The sequence below is a fragment of the Tachysurus vachellii genome, chromosome 21 (assembly GCF_030014155.1).
Source record: "Tachysurus vachellii isolate PV-2020 chromosome 21, HZAU_Pvac_v1, whole genome shotgun sequence".
Classification (NCBI taxonomy): domain Eukaryota; kingdom Metazoa; phylum Chordata; class Actinopteri; order Siluriformes; family Bagridae; genus Tachysurus; species Tachysurus vachellii.
Window position 1 is genome coordinate 1,855,553 of NC_083480.1, and position 15,938 is coordinate 1,871,490.

At 37.1% G+C, this 15,938-nt stretch overlaps 1 protein-coding gene across 1 annotated transcript; it reads left to right on the forward strand.

The window, feature by feature from the left end:
* Window positions 1-201: 201 nt before the first annotated feature.
* On the forward strand, window positions 202-3,390 carry si:ch211-133n4.6 (uncharacterized protein LOC797776 homolog). Its single transcript, XM_060857400.1, has 10 exons — window positions 202-216; window positions 965-1,023; window positions 1,354-1,389; window positions 1,515-1,547; window positions 1,649-1,684; window positions 2,574-2,606; window positions 2,710-2,748; window positions 2,827-2,856; window positions 3,112-3,144; window positions 3,251-3,390. Exons 1-10 carry the CDS (start codon window positions 206-208, stop codon window positions 3,388-3,390), a joined length of 450 nt encoding a protein of 149 aa, XP_060713383.1. The 5' UTR covers window positions 202-205.
* The last annotated feature ends 12,548 nt before the right edge of the window (window positions 3,391-15,938 follow it).

Sequence of the window (15,938 nt, forward strand, 5' to 3'; positions counted from 1 at the left end):
ACACAATTAATGTAATTCAAGCTGTTGGTGTTTTTCCCCCTGTCCTCTTCTTTCACAATAAGGGGTCTCTCCTCCCACATTCCCAGTGTACTTTGGATACATATAAAAAGGCAGGATATCTCATCCCTTTCCAGGAGCTGTGAAAGTGCAATATTAGCCCTGTACTGTAGATTGCAGCACACAAGAAAGACCGCAACCTCTGAACATGTTGACCAGGTAATAAGATATTCTACGTGATTGTTGTCTTGTGTTGTATTTTAATCAAACCTAAGATTATTCATGTGATTTCTGTCATAACCTTTGTGTTAATTTTTTTAATTTATTTCTTCATCAGGTTTAATGTCAATATTAAATTTAGAACTTCACATAATGATCAATAAGCTTCCACAGTGACATGTAATATTCTTTTCAACTGCCAGCATGGCATATGTCCGGATACAGACCTATAGTACTAGAGAGTTTGCTTAACTTAGATGCTATGGGATATTATAATGAAACTCGACTTGACAACTCTCTATATGTTGTTAATGTTGTCTTGTTCTTGTACAAAACAATTCTACTCTAATTTTGATAGACATGCTGCCTAATTAAATTGTTTATCACACTGTCAATCATGAATTATTCAGTGTGCCTTCTGAAACTTACCAATTATAACTATATATCCACATCCCTCTGGACTCACATATTAAATTTCTCTTGGTGTCCAGAGTAAAATGTTGTGTATAAACCCAACAAATTACTCTCGACACCAAGAGACATTTAAGATGTGAGTATTTAATGGCAATTGGATGTTTCTTCTTCTGTTTCTTCATAAATGTGTCCCTCTATTCCAGCATGGGTGAATAATATCAGTGATAAAATCAGTTCAGAATTTTAGACTATGGCACCAAATGACATTCACAATTTAAGAATCGAATTTATTCTCAGATCATGTCATATCTTTTTTTCTTTTTTAATTATCCAGGAATATTATCATCTTCTGCACACTAGCAGTGCTGCTTGCTAAAGCGGACCTGGATACAGGTGAGTGTTTAGTAAAAATGATGAAGAAACTGTGGATATTCATGTAATAATCTTAATTTATACACAGTGTAAAACTGTAGCTAATATATAACATACAAATACATACATGTATATGTATATTATTTGATCTTCTGATATATAACAAAAATGATGTTTATTGCACAGTACAATTACTGAAATGTATGTTATAGGTAGTTAACGTTCAGCATAATAATCCTAAGATAAATGAAACTTTATATATATATATATATATATATATATATATATATATATATATATATATATATATATATAATTATTAATTAATTAATTTATTTATTGATTTTTAAGCAAATGGGGGTCTTCAAGCCATGTCCACTGGAACAGGTATGTCTGTAAGAAACATTAATATTGTATAGAAAAATAACATGTAACATATAAAAATTAATAATAATAAATAAATTATATTCTAGCCCAGTCTTTTAATCCACTGTTTTTTATTTTGTCTAAAGATCAGGACTCGACCTCTGATGAAGCTCCCACTGGTGAGTCTACACACCCACTTAGTGTTCAGGATTCATGTCACAGTGCGCAGTGTGTTTATCTTTGTGACTCTCAGTGATGTCCTTTATGATTATCCTCACAGAAAGCATGAACTCTGTGTCACCTGACCAGCCCAAGGGTGAGTTTGTTGTAGTTTTCTGATCTTGTATGGCTTGAGTTTATTTCAACTTTAGAAGCAATGCTATTGAAATTTTAGCTTTCATTTACACACAGAATCATCACAAACATTTATTATAAAATGTCACTTCTTTAACACATGAATATATGAATTAATCAGAACAGATACTTATTCCAGGACAGAGATGATTCAGCATAAACACACATGGTGTTAGAGCATTTACTACTGAAGCAAACTCCTGAATTGGTTCAGTATCTGACTGCCCTCTAGTGCCATCATTGTAATGTAATCAGTTTCTCTCTCACTCACTCATTTTCTACCACTTATCCGAACTACCTCGGGTCACGGGGAGCCTGTGCCTATCTCAGGCATCATCGGGCATCAAGGCAGGATACACCCTGGACGGAGTGCCAACCCATCACAGGGCACACACACACACTCATTCACTCACACAATCACACACTACGGACAATTGTTCCAGAGATGCCAATCAACCTACCATGCATGTCTTTGGACCGGGGGAGGAAACCGGAGTACCCGGAGGAAACCCCTGAGGCACGGGGAGAACATGCAAACTCCACACACACAAGGCGGAGGCGGGAATCGAACCACCAAACCTGGAGGTGTGAGGCAAACGTGCTAACCACTAAGCCACCGTGCCCCCCCGTAATCAGTTTCTGTGAAGAGGATATTAATTTATCATTCTTATTAATATATGACTGTTCCAGCATATCAAGCTGTAAATTTATTTAACAAATCAATAACAATCCAAAACAATATCTCAGCTTTTTATGTTCATTTTATTTATGGCACTTTTATAAAGAAACTCCTGATCATTCAATCCATATTATGGCACGTAGTAAACATGTGATTTATCATTGATTTACAGGTGAGCCACATTTTTATAACGGAGCCACAGCTGGTAAGAAAAAGCACAGCTGTTCTGCCATTTTGAGAAAATTATGAAAATTTTCAAGATTAAAATGTTAATGTCAGACTGATTAAAATAAGAATTTTTATTAAAGATGCAAGCAGCACAAGTGCAGAAACAGGCCAGGCTGCTGGTGAGTAACAAATATTTCTCACTGAATGATAGAATGTATTTCTGAATTAAAAAATGTGACAAATCCTGTACTTTTTAGAGCCTCAAGCCAATGATGTGACAACAGCCGGTGAGTTTGTTTTAACATTTATTCTTCACTCATTAGATTAAATCAGCATTGCTAAGATAATGTAGAGCACTGAAGATTATAAAATGTAGACACAAAAAAGAAGACTTTTCTAGGAGGTGTCCTCTTTTACATTTTTTCAGTGATGATAAGGGTTTAAATATTATAGATCTATACTTTATACCTTTCACAACCTTCTTCTATGCACTTTAGTGGATATTTTATGTGCATAGGTTTTTAATTATTCTTGTTTTTTAGATGCCACAAAATCCAGCACTGAAGAACGAGATGGTAATTTTCTCTTTCATAGTCTTATGGATATGAACTAATATCATTTGTTCAAACATAGATTTTTTGCATTTTTGTGTAATTGAATGAAAATCTCTTCAATCACCAGAGAATGAGAGTCCAGAGTCAGAAGAAGTGGTGAAAACAGCTCCAGTGCAGCGTCCTGCTAAATCACAAACTGCAAACCAACGCAAGCGCAGTAAGCCTGTTGTGGCCTCCAAGAAAAGGATGAGACCCCTTCGCTCCTGAAAATAGCAGGCTGTGAAATGTTCGCAGGGAGGAGGAAGGACTATGAGAAGAAAAAAGTCAGAAGCAATCCTGTATTAAGTGGCATTTTGTTTTATTTTGTTTTGTGGCTTTATTTCAATAATTAGATGTGATTCTGTTGTTACGTACTGTACTGACTGTTTTTGTTGGTTTGCTTTTGTTTGTTGTGAAACTAGCATTCAGCACAGAGTTGAGACTCTCAAGGTGTTTCTGCATTAAATCACTCTTCAAATACGGGGACAAAACGTATCAGTCAGGGCTTAATTCATTCACACGACAGCCAACATCATCTCAGATTACAGTCAGGATTCATGGTAGACATTCATTTCTGATTGAAACATAAAGTTCTACATGTTGATTCTACTTCATCAGGAAAACACCAAACATCTCTCAGAAGCCCAGACTTGATGATGAGATTTTTCACCGGTGCTGGTTACCTGAATATTGTGTGTTCAGACTAGCCATAGCATTTTAAAGAACACTGGTTTAAAATGTTTTTTTTACAACAGAAATTTGCAAAAGCTTTCAACACAAACTCAGTGTTTAAAGTGTTTCTTTCTTTTGTCATTGATCACGTTTTTATAAGAGCAGTATTTATCATTATTAAATATAATTTTCCAATATCAAAAATCATGAATGTGTTATTCTTAAATAATTCTTTCTGTATGTTGTATGAAAAATAAACATTGAAGCAAATAAGACTTTATGAAATCTAGATTTTGTCCTGTTCTTGTGTACATGTGTGAAAAATTTATTATTTAGCAGACATTTATATAATATTTATCTATGAGTGTTTTAACAATAATCATAATAATAATAATAATAATAATAATAATAATAATGATAATAATAATAATAATAATAATAATAATACAAACATTTAAAATAATAAGCTGTTGTTAATGCTCTTTTTTAAACAGCCTGCTGCTCCAAAATGTAGTCTGAAAAGCAAAAATAAAAACAAACATAAAAATAAAAATGGCAGTTCAGATTTCAGCATCCTAAATAATCAGGGACACCACATGGACTCGAAGATTACAATTAAAGTCACTCTACCTCCTGTTCAAAAATAAATTATAATGAAATAATAATGCACTGTGTGAAGTTTACGGCCTCTGCTGAGTAGAATCTCCTTTTACACACTGAATAGTTGAAGTGCATTAGCTTCGCTTCACTGTCCATGTAGGCTGGAGAAAGAAGTCTGTGGTTGTATAGTTTTGTGTCAGATATCACACTCTATACCGTTCTCTCTGACAATATATGCCACTGTCTCACTGCCATCACTGCTGTGGGGCTGGTAAAGGTCAGTTTTTTCTCTTGTGTTGAAGTCGATAGCCTCAAGGCTTCTCCTCTGACTCCCCTGAGACAATCACAGCGCTCTCTCTCTCTCTCGCTCTCTCTCTCTCTCTCTCTCTCTCCCTCTCTCTCCCTCTCTCTCTCTCTCTCTCCCTCTCTCTCTGTCCCTCTCCCTTTCTCTCTCTCTCTCTCTCTCTCTCTCTCAGCCACATATTCTGCAGATGGTCACCGTGAGCTTGTGGTGGTTTTACGTTTTTCATTTTCTTGTCAGAAGGTTAAAATACCAAACCCAAACAGTGAATTAACACCTTGCTGATACCTACACGTCACATAAAACCAGCCGTAAATAAGAAAACTCCTTATTGTAGATAAGCAGCTCTCATTTCTAGGGGAAAGGAAAACCCTGTTTTATAGTTATGTTTTACCCTGAGATTATATTTTAATTGATGGCTGATGTTTAAAATGCACAGACTAATATAAACACAAGTTTATGGGACATTTACTCAAAACACAACACACAAAGATGTCAGCCATCATCAGACCCTGGATTACAATCACCAACCTGTTGAAAAAAGAACAATAATTTGCAGGTACTACACAGAAGAAGAATAAAGATGAAGCAAACCAACAGTAATCCTCAAGTACAAAAATAAATATATTAAAATCCTGTGGAGTTTTTTGTAGAGATAAATGATTGTATTATATTAATATTATATACACATTTAATCTTGGAAGTCCACTTACGACTCTCAGAAAGCCTGCCAGAGATGTCCAAATTGTTTATATAGGCAGATGAAGAAGTAGGGTGTAAACCATTTGAACGCATGTAGATCAAAACAAAAGGATCACTTGAATTGAATTGTTTTTATTACCGTACCAACAATTTAAGAGATAAACCCATAACAGCACACAGAGAAGTGAAACTTGTGCTGATGTCTTTTGGTCACATACATCAAGGAACTAATGATTAATCATTTACAATACAAATATATTCAAGATGTTTAATTCATAAAAACAGTGAGATACTATATTTCTATATTTTTCACCCAGTATTCATGTGAATTCCAGCCAACACTCAGCTTCCTGTTCCCAGTTCTGTTTGGACTGCAGTGATCCACCTTAAAAGACCATGACATAAACCATACTCACACAACTCATTCTGAAACAACATGTAGATCTTTCACCACTGAATGCAATTAAAAACCAAGTGTGAGAGCTCGACCCTGAGTAACAAAGGCCTTTTGGTTTGTGAGCATCAGCTGCACAGTTCCTCACACAACTATCTGATTTGTTATAAATAAAGTCCATCATCCATTAAAACTATATGATTATATAATTTATATCACTTTCTTCATATCTACATATGTTTCTATCCACATTTTTCTCTTGCGTGAATATCTCCATTTGACTCAATATCTTTGAGAAAATATATAATGTATATATTTAATTCACCAACTTTGATTCTCATCACTGTCCCCTGGTGGCAATAGGACGCATTACAGCTATTTTATTGATTTCATGTCAAATATCATAGTTATTTACCTCCAGCCTTGTAAGAGTTGTTATTTTTGCTGTAATGTGAAATAATGTTTATAGTTATGGTAAACTATGATTTAAATCTAAATTTTAATAGCCATCCTTCACCTCGTCACATTGATACAAATGCACACATAGCTCATCCTGTAGAAACTGTGTCTGTTCCCCGAGTAGTGAGATCAAAAAGTAAATGCATGAGAAGTTCTCGAAATAATCTTACTGTAATTAGACCAGAAAAATACCAAAGAAACAAACAAAAACAGTTCCTAAAGTATGGGCTTCTGAACATTAGATCACTTGCACCCAAAGCACTTATTGTAAATGAAATCATCTCAGAAAATAGCCTTACTGCAATCTGCCTTACAGAAACTTGGATTAAACCAAATGATTACATCGGTCTAAATGAGTCTACACCATCAGGATATATCTATAAGCACGAGCCTCGTCAGACTGGTCGTGTAGGTGGGGTTGCCACTACCTTTAGTGATTTCCTTACTGTTACTCAGAGTACATGATATAGATTTAATTCTTTTGAAGTGCTTGTCCTTAATGTTACACTCTTGCTCATGCACACGAAAAAATCCATGATGTCTTTTGCTATAGCGACCGTGTACAGACCCCCAAGGCCCTACACTGATTTTCTTAGAGAGTTTACAGATTTTCTTTCAGACCTATTGGTTAACTCTGATAAAGCATTAATTGTAGGAGATTTTAACATTCATATTGACGACACAAACGATGCTTTAGGACTCACATTTATGGACCTACTAAGCTCATTTGGGCTTAAACAAAACATAACTAGAGCAGCACATCATCTTAATCATACACTAGATTTAATAATATCACACTGAATAGATGTCACTGATATAGATATCATACCTCAAAGTGATGACATCACAGACCATTCTGTACACACTACCTGTAGAACAGACTAACTGTGTCTCACCGCGTTATCCACTCCGTAGAACTATTATTCTGACCACTAAAGACAGATTCACAAATAACCTGACTGCCCTTAAACACAAACCATCTAGATGTAATGACTAACAGCATAGACACGATATTCACTAGCACATTAGACAATGTTGCCCCAATCAGATTACAGAAGGTTAGAGATAAAACGCTTGCACTGTGGTATAATAGTCACTCACACCCTCAAGAGAGAAACCCGTAACCTCAAGCGAAAGTGGAGAAAAACTAAATTAGTTTTTAGAATTGCGTATAAGGAAAGTATGTCCAACTATAGACAGGCTCTAAAAACTGCCAGGGCTGAGCACCTGAGCAAACTCATAGAAAATAACCAGAACAACCACAGGTTTTTATTTAACACAGTGGCTAGATTAACAATAAAACAGAGATCTGAACACACTATTATTCCATCACAGTTCAGTAGTGAGGATTTTATGAGATTCTTTACTGATAAAATTAAAAGCATCAGGAACAAAATAGTTGATGTTCAACATGTGAGAGCACCGTGTGACCCAGTCTCACCTAAAGCTCTACATTCACAACTACAGTGCTTTACAAGTACAGGACAGGAAGAGTTAGATAAACTTATTACAACAGCTAAATCAACAACTTGTTCACTAGACCCCATTCCAACTAAATTACTTAAAGAAGTGTTACATAAAGCTGGTGAGCCTCTTCTTAATATTATTAACTCCTCGTTATCTTTAGGTTATTAAGCCACTCATTAAGAAACCTAATCTATATCCTAATGAACTATCAAATTACAGGCCTATTTCACATCTTCCATTTATGTCTAAAATACTAGAAAATGTTGTGTCTGTTCAACTGAGCTCCTTCTTACAGGACAACAATATCTTTGAAAAGTTTCAGTCAGGTTTTAGGCCCCATCATAGCACAGAAACTGCATTTGTTAAAGTTACAAATGGTTTGTTCTTAGCTTCGGACTAAGACTGTATGCCACTATTAGTTCTATTTGACCTTAGTGCTGTATTCGACATTCTCCTAGAGATTCTCCTAGCTTACAAAATTACACAGGTATTCATGGACAGGTTTTAAGTTGGTTTAGATCCAACCAGGATCAATCCTTGGACCCCTGCTCTTCTCGATATACATGCTTCCGTTAGGGAACATTATTAGAAGACATGGGATTAATTTCCACTGTTATGCTGATGATACACAGTTATATATCTCATCAAAACCAGATGAAATAGCTGAATTGTCCAAATTAACTTGTTAGAGAGATAAAAGACTGGATGAGCTGCAATTTTCTGTTATTAAACTCTGATAAGACAGAAATACTACTTATAGGTCCAAAAACCAGTACACAGAAACTCTCACAATTTAACTTCCAATTAGAGGGATGTACTGTAACTACTAGCTCGACAGTGAAAGACCTGGGTGTTATATTAGACAGCAACTTGTCTTTTGAAAATCACATCGCCCATATTACAAACACAGCCTTCTTTCACCTTAGAAATATTGCCAAGCTGAGAAACATCCTGTCTGTATCTGATGCTGAGAAGCTAGTTCATGCTTTCATGACCTCTAGACTGGACTATTGTAATGCATTACTAGGTGGTTGTGCTGCATCTTTAATAAATAGGCTACAGTTAGTCCAAAATGCAGCTGCCAGTGTTCTTAGCAGGACAAGAAAATATGACCATATAACCCCAATTTTATCATCTCTACACTGACTACCTGTTAAGTTTAGAATTGATTACAAACTGCTGCTACTTACGTACAAGGCTCTTAATGGTTTAGCTCCCATGTATCTAACTAGTCTTCTAACACGTTACAATCCTTCACGCTCACTGAGATCACAAAACTCTGGACTCTAAGTCTACTAAAGGCGGTAGAGCGTTTTCATATTTAACTCCCAAACTCTGGAATAGTCTTCCTGGTAGTGTTTTGGGGCTCAGACACACTTTCCCAGTTTAAATGTAGATCTCTTTAGTCAGGCGTACACATAATACATCCCATAATACTGTGCATTATTATATCAGACTTGCACATTTTATGAACAACAGATATGTTAATCCCTCTACACTGCTTCTCTCTTTCTACCCATCCCGAGGCATCCAGAAATTGTACCAGCTCCGATTGTCTTCCGTGCGATGAAGGTTTTGGACCTCCACTGAGACGAGGCCGACTGTGAGAATCCTGAGGCATCTACAGATCTACCAGCTCCAATCAGACTCTGCTACACTAAAAAGGAGAACTCCATGTGATCTTTTGCATCTATATAACATCTGTTTGACTGTATATTTATAATCACACCCTCCAGTGTCACCCATACGAGGATGAGGTTCCCGTTTGAGTCTGGTTCCTCTCAAGGTTTCATCGTTTACCATCAAAGGGAGTTTTTCCTTGCCACTGCTGCCTGAGTCACCTCAGACTTGCTCATTGGGGATAAATACATACACATTGTGAACTAAATATATATAATATTAATCTTGAATTTTGCATTCTATTAATCTTTATATTATTCTTTATATTAACCTTTTGTTCTATGTTTATGTTCTGTAAAGCTGCTTTGAGACAATGTCAATTGTAAAAAGCGCTATACAAATAAACTGAATTGAATTGAAGTTAGGCACTTGCTTGTGCAGGAACACAGTTTTCCACTCTGTAACTCTGCCCACACTACAGAGATCGACGTCATGGAGAGACGGATTTGTCCGAGAGCTCAGAACAAACAACCTATTTGCTATAGCAGGCCAAGACACATTCTTACATCTCAAACATGGTTGCCACTGACACTTATAAAAGAGCAGTTTAGAATAGAAGGAGCTGACATGACATATACAAAACACACATTTTACATTAGAAAGGCAGAATTATGGCAATAAACATGCAAACAAAAATCTTACTGAAATAGAAATAGGATGAATTAATACAAAATAAACACATTAAATAAAAATAGTGCTGTAAGAAAACCAATTAAAGATTTAAACATCTTTTAATCCAGTTAATGTCTTATTTCTTAGAGTTTCCTTTGTTTGGATAAGAAAGGGGCTACAGTGGCATTGGAGGTCAGTAGCTAGGCTTTTGCTGACAAGCTCAGAATTTTAATGAAAGGCAGCTCCATCTTCTACAAAGATGTCCAGTAAATTTTGGCTTATACAATAGAACAGAAGTGCAGTTGTTTGGTCCTCGCTTCCTTAAACAAACTAATTCTACCTTCAGCCAATCTCCAGTTGGCATTTTGTTGGCATTTTTGGGATCTTATTATGTAAGAAATTAGTTAAGCCGGGTACACAAACAGGCTCTAAGGATTTTAAAGAGCACTTTTATATTGTTTTATTAGGTTTAAATGTTCCTTTCTGTGAATTTTGATCTCAAGGTTTTTTCCTCATATCATGTCAGGTCACCTCCGGCTTGCTCATTAGGGATAAATGTTACATATAAAAAGTTTTTAAAATTTTAAATTAATTCAATACTTTAAAATGTACATTCATTTATTTATTTGTCTTCTTCTTCTTCTTCTTCTTCTTCTTATTATTATTATTATTATGATTATTATTATTTATTTATTTATTTATTTTCCTATTCCTATTGTTTCTATACTTCTTTAAAGCTGCTTTGATGTGAATTGTTAAAAAAAAGTGCTATACAAATAAATTTAATTAAATTATTTGAGTTTCCATATCTGTCCTGGCAAATTCATCTGACCTCTCTTATCAACAAGGCATTTCCACTCCAGGATACTCAGTGTTTTTTGTTGGGTGTGAAAACCCCAGCAGAAGATTAGCAGGTTCTGCTGCCCCATGATGGACTAGATGACTGCATGAACAAGGTTTTTCAGATTTTATTAATAAATCATATATAAATATACAGTCTGATAAATATAGTTGGCATCTACTCTTTAGTATACTTTACTAAATATACTAAAGTATTTACTAAACTCAATAATCACACCCTTCTGGGTCACCCATATGAGGATGTGGTTCCCCTTTGTGTCTGGTTCCTTTCAAGGTTTCTTCCTCATCTAAGGGAGTTTTTCCTCCCCACAGTCACCTGAGTCACCTCAGACTTGCTCATTGGGGATAAATACAAACACATTAAAATAAATATCTAATATTAATCTTGAATTTTGTATTATATTAACCTTTTGTTCTATGTTTATGTTCTGTAAAGCTGCTTTGAGATAATGTCAATTGTAAAAAGTGCTATACAAATAAACTTGAATTGAATTCACTGCTCCAGTAACAATAGATAAGTCAGGATGTGGCAAGGATGTGGCAAATCCAAAAAAATACAATCCAAACAGCAGGAAACCAGGAAAAATAGAACAAGGTCATACGCAAGACAACTTACAGAAAAACAATGAACAGCTTGGTAAACAACGAATTAACACTACTTTTGATGGTATAAATACACCATAGATATCTATACTAATTGTCGCCTTTGGGTCCTAAAAGTGCGTCAAAACCACCACCACCTTTGTACAACAAAACCAGACATCAAGGGATTACATTTCACAGGTGAGAATGTGTTTTATTATATTGAATGTTAGGAAATTATATTTATGGTTACGTTGGTTTGTTTCAGTCCTTGGTTAACGACCGCAGCTAATCCATGCTAGTTACCCATTAGTTTTTGACAGTTAGGAAAACCGACAATGTTTGTAGATTCCGAAGCTCTTAATAAGGACATTAAAAATTGACCCATGCTTTTTTGCTTAAAGGTGAAAAGACCCAACTTTATGTATGTTCTGTAAGATTCCCTTATCTGTCAAACATATTTTATTAGATTGTCCTGGACTTAACACAAGCAGAATGCTCTTTTATCAAGTTACTTCACTTAAGCACATATTTAATGACATTATGTCTGAAAAGGGTTTGGATTTTTTTATCGTATATTAATTAAAAAAAAAATGTATAATATGACATATTTGGTCTTCATGATCACATTGTTGAGACTCAAGATGGCATAGACAACCATCACTTTAGCTTACTTTCACTGGTTGTCTGTGCCATTCATAAGTTGAGACAACACCATGTCGCAAAGATTCATACTCTTAGTTTTAAAAATGGTTAACTCAGCTGACAGTCCTGGAAGGATGTCACCAGATAGCTTGGCAGTATAACACACAAGTTCAGCCTCAAAGTCAAACTTTGTTGTTTTTTTGGGGGTTTATGTGACTTTAGTAGTGGGGGGCACGGTGGCTTAGTGGTTAGCACGTTTGCCTCACACCTCCAGGGTGGGGGTTCGATTCCTGCCTCCGCCTTGTGTGTGTGAAGTTTGCATGTTCTCCCCGTGCCTCGGGGGTTTCCTCCGGGTACTCCGATTTCCTCCCCCGGTCCAAAGACATGCATGGTAGGTTGATTGGCATCTCTGGAAAATTGTCCGTAGTGTGTGATTGCGTGATTGAATGAGAGTGTGTGTGTGTGTCCTGCGATGGGTTGGCACTCCGTCCAGAGTGTATCCTGCCTTGATGTCCGATGACGCCTGAGATAGGCACAGGCTCCCCGTGACCCGAGGTAGTTAGGATAAGCGGTAGAAAATGAGTGAGAGAGTGAGTGATTGACTTTAGTACATACTTATTTAATGTGGCAAAAGTATTGCGGGAAAAGAATAAATAAAAGATTCAACAGTCTTTGGCACCTCAACTATCTAACTTTCACATTATGTTCCTCTCAAATTTGTGATTTGCTTCCACCTTCAAATTGCTTTGTGTATCATATTTAATAAACCAATACAATTTAAATGTTTAAATTAACATGTATAGTCACACCATTGTAGCAGTGTTACATGCAGTAGACTATAAGGTAAGTAGTGATTGTTCATTTGAAGTTTACTCAAGTGGAAGAATGTAAGTAATAAACTTACACCTACTAGCACTGTGCATTATATTGTGAAAAAGTAGATTATCTTAATATCAAAACCTTAATTTTTCTCTGGACTTAATGATAAATACATGTCTGACCTTTGGAACGAACCAAAAAAAACTAGAAAATCGCATTCATGTCGATTTATGGTGATTTTAATTCTTTGCCTACATTGACGCCGATGCATTAAGAGGAGGGGGTCCCCCGTACCAAGATGGCGGCTCTATTGGTGCATTCGTTCCAATGTACTGCAGTATACAAGGCGACATCTAGTGTATATATCTATGTAAATACACTAGAATCAGGAAGTAACCCTTGAACCTGAAAACCCTCAGTATTCTGTTGATGGCTCCCTCTGGTGGTGAGGAGGGGGACTAGCGGCAGAAGTTGTTACAGAACCCCCCCAACCTAGAAATACCTCTGGGTGTTCTTCTACTTTGCAGCCTCCCCCGGTCGATCAGGGTGGGTTCTGTGAAATTTCTAAGGAAGGGGTCTAGGATGTCACCCAGCATCTTTCCTCTTGGCCATACCCCTCCCAGTCAATGAGATACTGTAGTCGTCCCCTTCTCCTTCTGGAATCCAGAATAGTATGAACAATATATGCTGGAGCTCCATCGATCTCCAGTGGTGGAGAATAAGAGAATAAGGGCTCAGGTTCCTTATTAGATGGAGAGGCATGAGCGGGATTGAGGAGGGAGACGTGGGAGGAAGGCAAGATGCGGTACTGTGGCAGAAGTTGCAGGCAGTAAGTGACTGTTAAGCAGTATTTTGAAGGGTTCAATGAATCAGGGGCTGAGCTTTTTGCAAGGTAATTTCAATGTTGTAAAATGTTGTGAAGAGTAGCACCATTTGACCTTGCCGGTAGGGAGGGTGAGGGCATCGCCGACAGTTGGCCGGCAGTTCCTGGTGTCGGACGGGCCTCTAGAGGTGTACACGGGCACCTTCCCTGGTTTCTCGGCTCTGGGTGAACATTTGTCTGTTGATTGGATGTCCAGTGGTTCATCTGACAATGTGAAGAGTGGATGCTGGTAGCCCAACATAAACTGGAATGCGGTGAGGTTTGTGGATGTGTGCGTCAGGAGGTTTTGCGTATATTCTGCTCAAGCAGCAAAATCACTCCAGCACTGTCCAGCAATGCTCCCTATAAGTTCTCAGGTTATGGCCAATTGCCTGGTTGACGCACTCAGCTTGGCCATTAGATTGTGGGTGGTACCCTGAGTTGAGGCTGATATTAATTCCCAGGATTTTACAAATTGCCTGCAATACCCTGGATGTGAACTGGTTCCCGCTGTCAGAAACGATCAGTATTCTGTAGTTCCTGAAGATGTGGTCTACAATTCAATTTATATTGTCTGAAAGCAGCTTTACAGAAGTACAGAAACAGTAGAAAATAAAATTAAGTTTAAAATTACTATATATCTATAAATAACTATATATCTCTAACATGCGATGAAGGGTTAGAGTGAACGCTGGCGCGTCTTGGCTGCCGCTGCTCTCCCGGATAACAATAATTATTAACATCATATACACTGCGTAGACTACAATGAGGATCTATTGTCTATGGCTTGTACTTGCCTGGACTGTACTACCTCTTGTACAGTCCGCAGTACTGTTTCAATACTCTGCTGCTGAACTTTTGAGTTTCCGTCCGTGTTTGTATGATTCAACACCTCCTGCACTGCTTGCTCATCCGGACATCTTATATCTGCCAAGACGGAAATACATTCATCGTGGCTCTCGGCGGAACTTCTGGTATAATAAATCCAGTGAAATAAAGTCGCTATGGTCAGCTGTTCGACGCCCACGAAGGAACGCCGGTCGCCGCGCCGGTCAGCGTGTGCTGGCAAACCCGGCTAACTCGGCTAACTGCAGACCAAGCAACAACAACACTGTGAGTTTCGGTCTTATTAACATCCGCTCACTTACGAGTAAGGGGCATCTTGTGCAGGATCTCCTTGCAAATCGCAAGATTGATTTTCTCCTTTTAACCGAAACATGGCAGCAACAAAATGACTTTATTGCACTCAATGACGCCATTCCGCCAGGGTTTGTTTACATCTCTCAACCACGTGACTCTGGTCGAGGAGGCGGTCTGGCGATAATCTACCGTGAGAAGTGGAGACTGATGTCTTTGAATGTTTCTGCCTCCCACTCATTTGAGGCTGCTGTTTGTCAGCTCTCTGGATCTACTCCAACTATTATCAGTACTGTATATCGACCACCAAAGTTCAACAAGGATTTTATCCCTGACTTTGCTGCTTTTTTTAATCAAATAACTACACTCTCACCAAATATAATTCTTGTGGGGGATTTCAATATTCACATGGATGATGTTCACAACAATCTTACTAAAGAATTTACATCTTGTCTGGATAGCTTCGGACTGCAGCAGCATGTGAATTTTCCCACGCATTCTAAAGAACATACTTTGGATTTAATCTGTTGTTCAGGTGTCTCTCCAGACAACCTTAATGCAGACTTTTTTCCATGTACTGATCATCTGTTACTGTCTTTTAATGTTAATCTTCCACTTTTCAAATCGAAATCTATACGCATGATATCATTTCGTAAAATCAAGGACATTAATTTGGACAGCTTGTCTTTAAGCATTGCAAGTCTTCCTAAGGCTGACAGCTGTTTCACTCCAGATAACTTGGTCTCTCATTATAATGATAGTCTCCATAATTTGCTTAATATTTTTGCCCCACTTAAGACTAGGACTGTTTCATTTGCTGTTACTGCACCCTGGTTCACTCCTTTTCTCAGGCAATTAAAAGCAAAAGGACGACGGCTTGAGAGACTTTTTAGAAGAACTGGCCTTACTGTGCACAAGGAAATGTATTCAGAACATATGTCTTACTATAAAGAAACTATTGCCAAAGCTAAATCTACATACTA

Bases quoted from the DNA above. Each gene is read 5' to 3' on its own strand.
- si:ch211-133n4.6 (XM_060857400.1), top strand. The intron at 1,548-1,648 runs GTGAGTCTACAC...TTATCCTCACAG, and splicing joins CTCTGATGAAGCTCCCACTG to AAAGCATGAACTCTGTGTCA. The intron at 2,749-2,826 runs GTGAGTAACAAA...TGTACTTTTTAG, and splicing joins AGAAACAGGCCAGGCTGCTG to AGCCTCAAGCCAATGATGTG.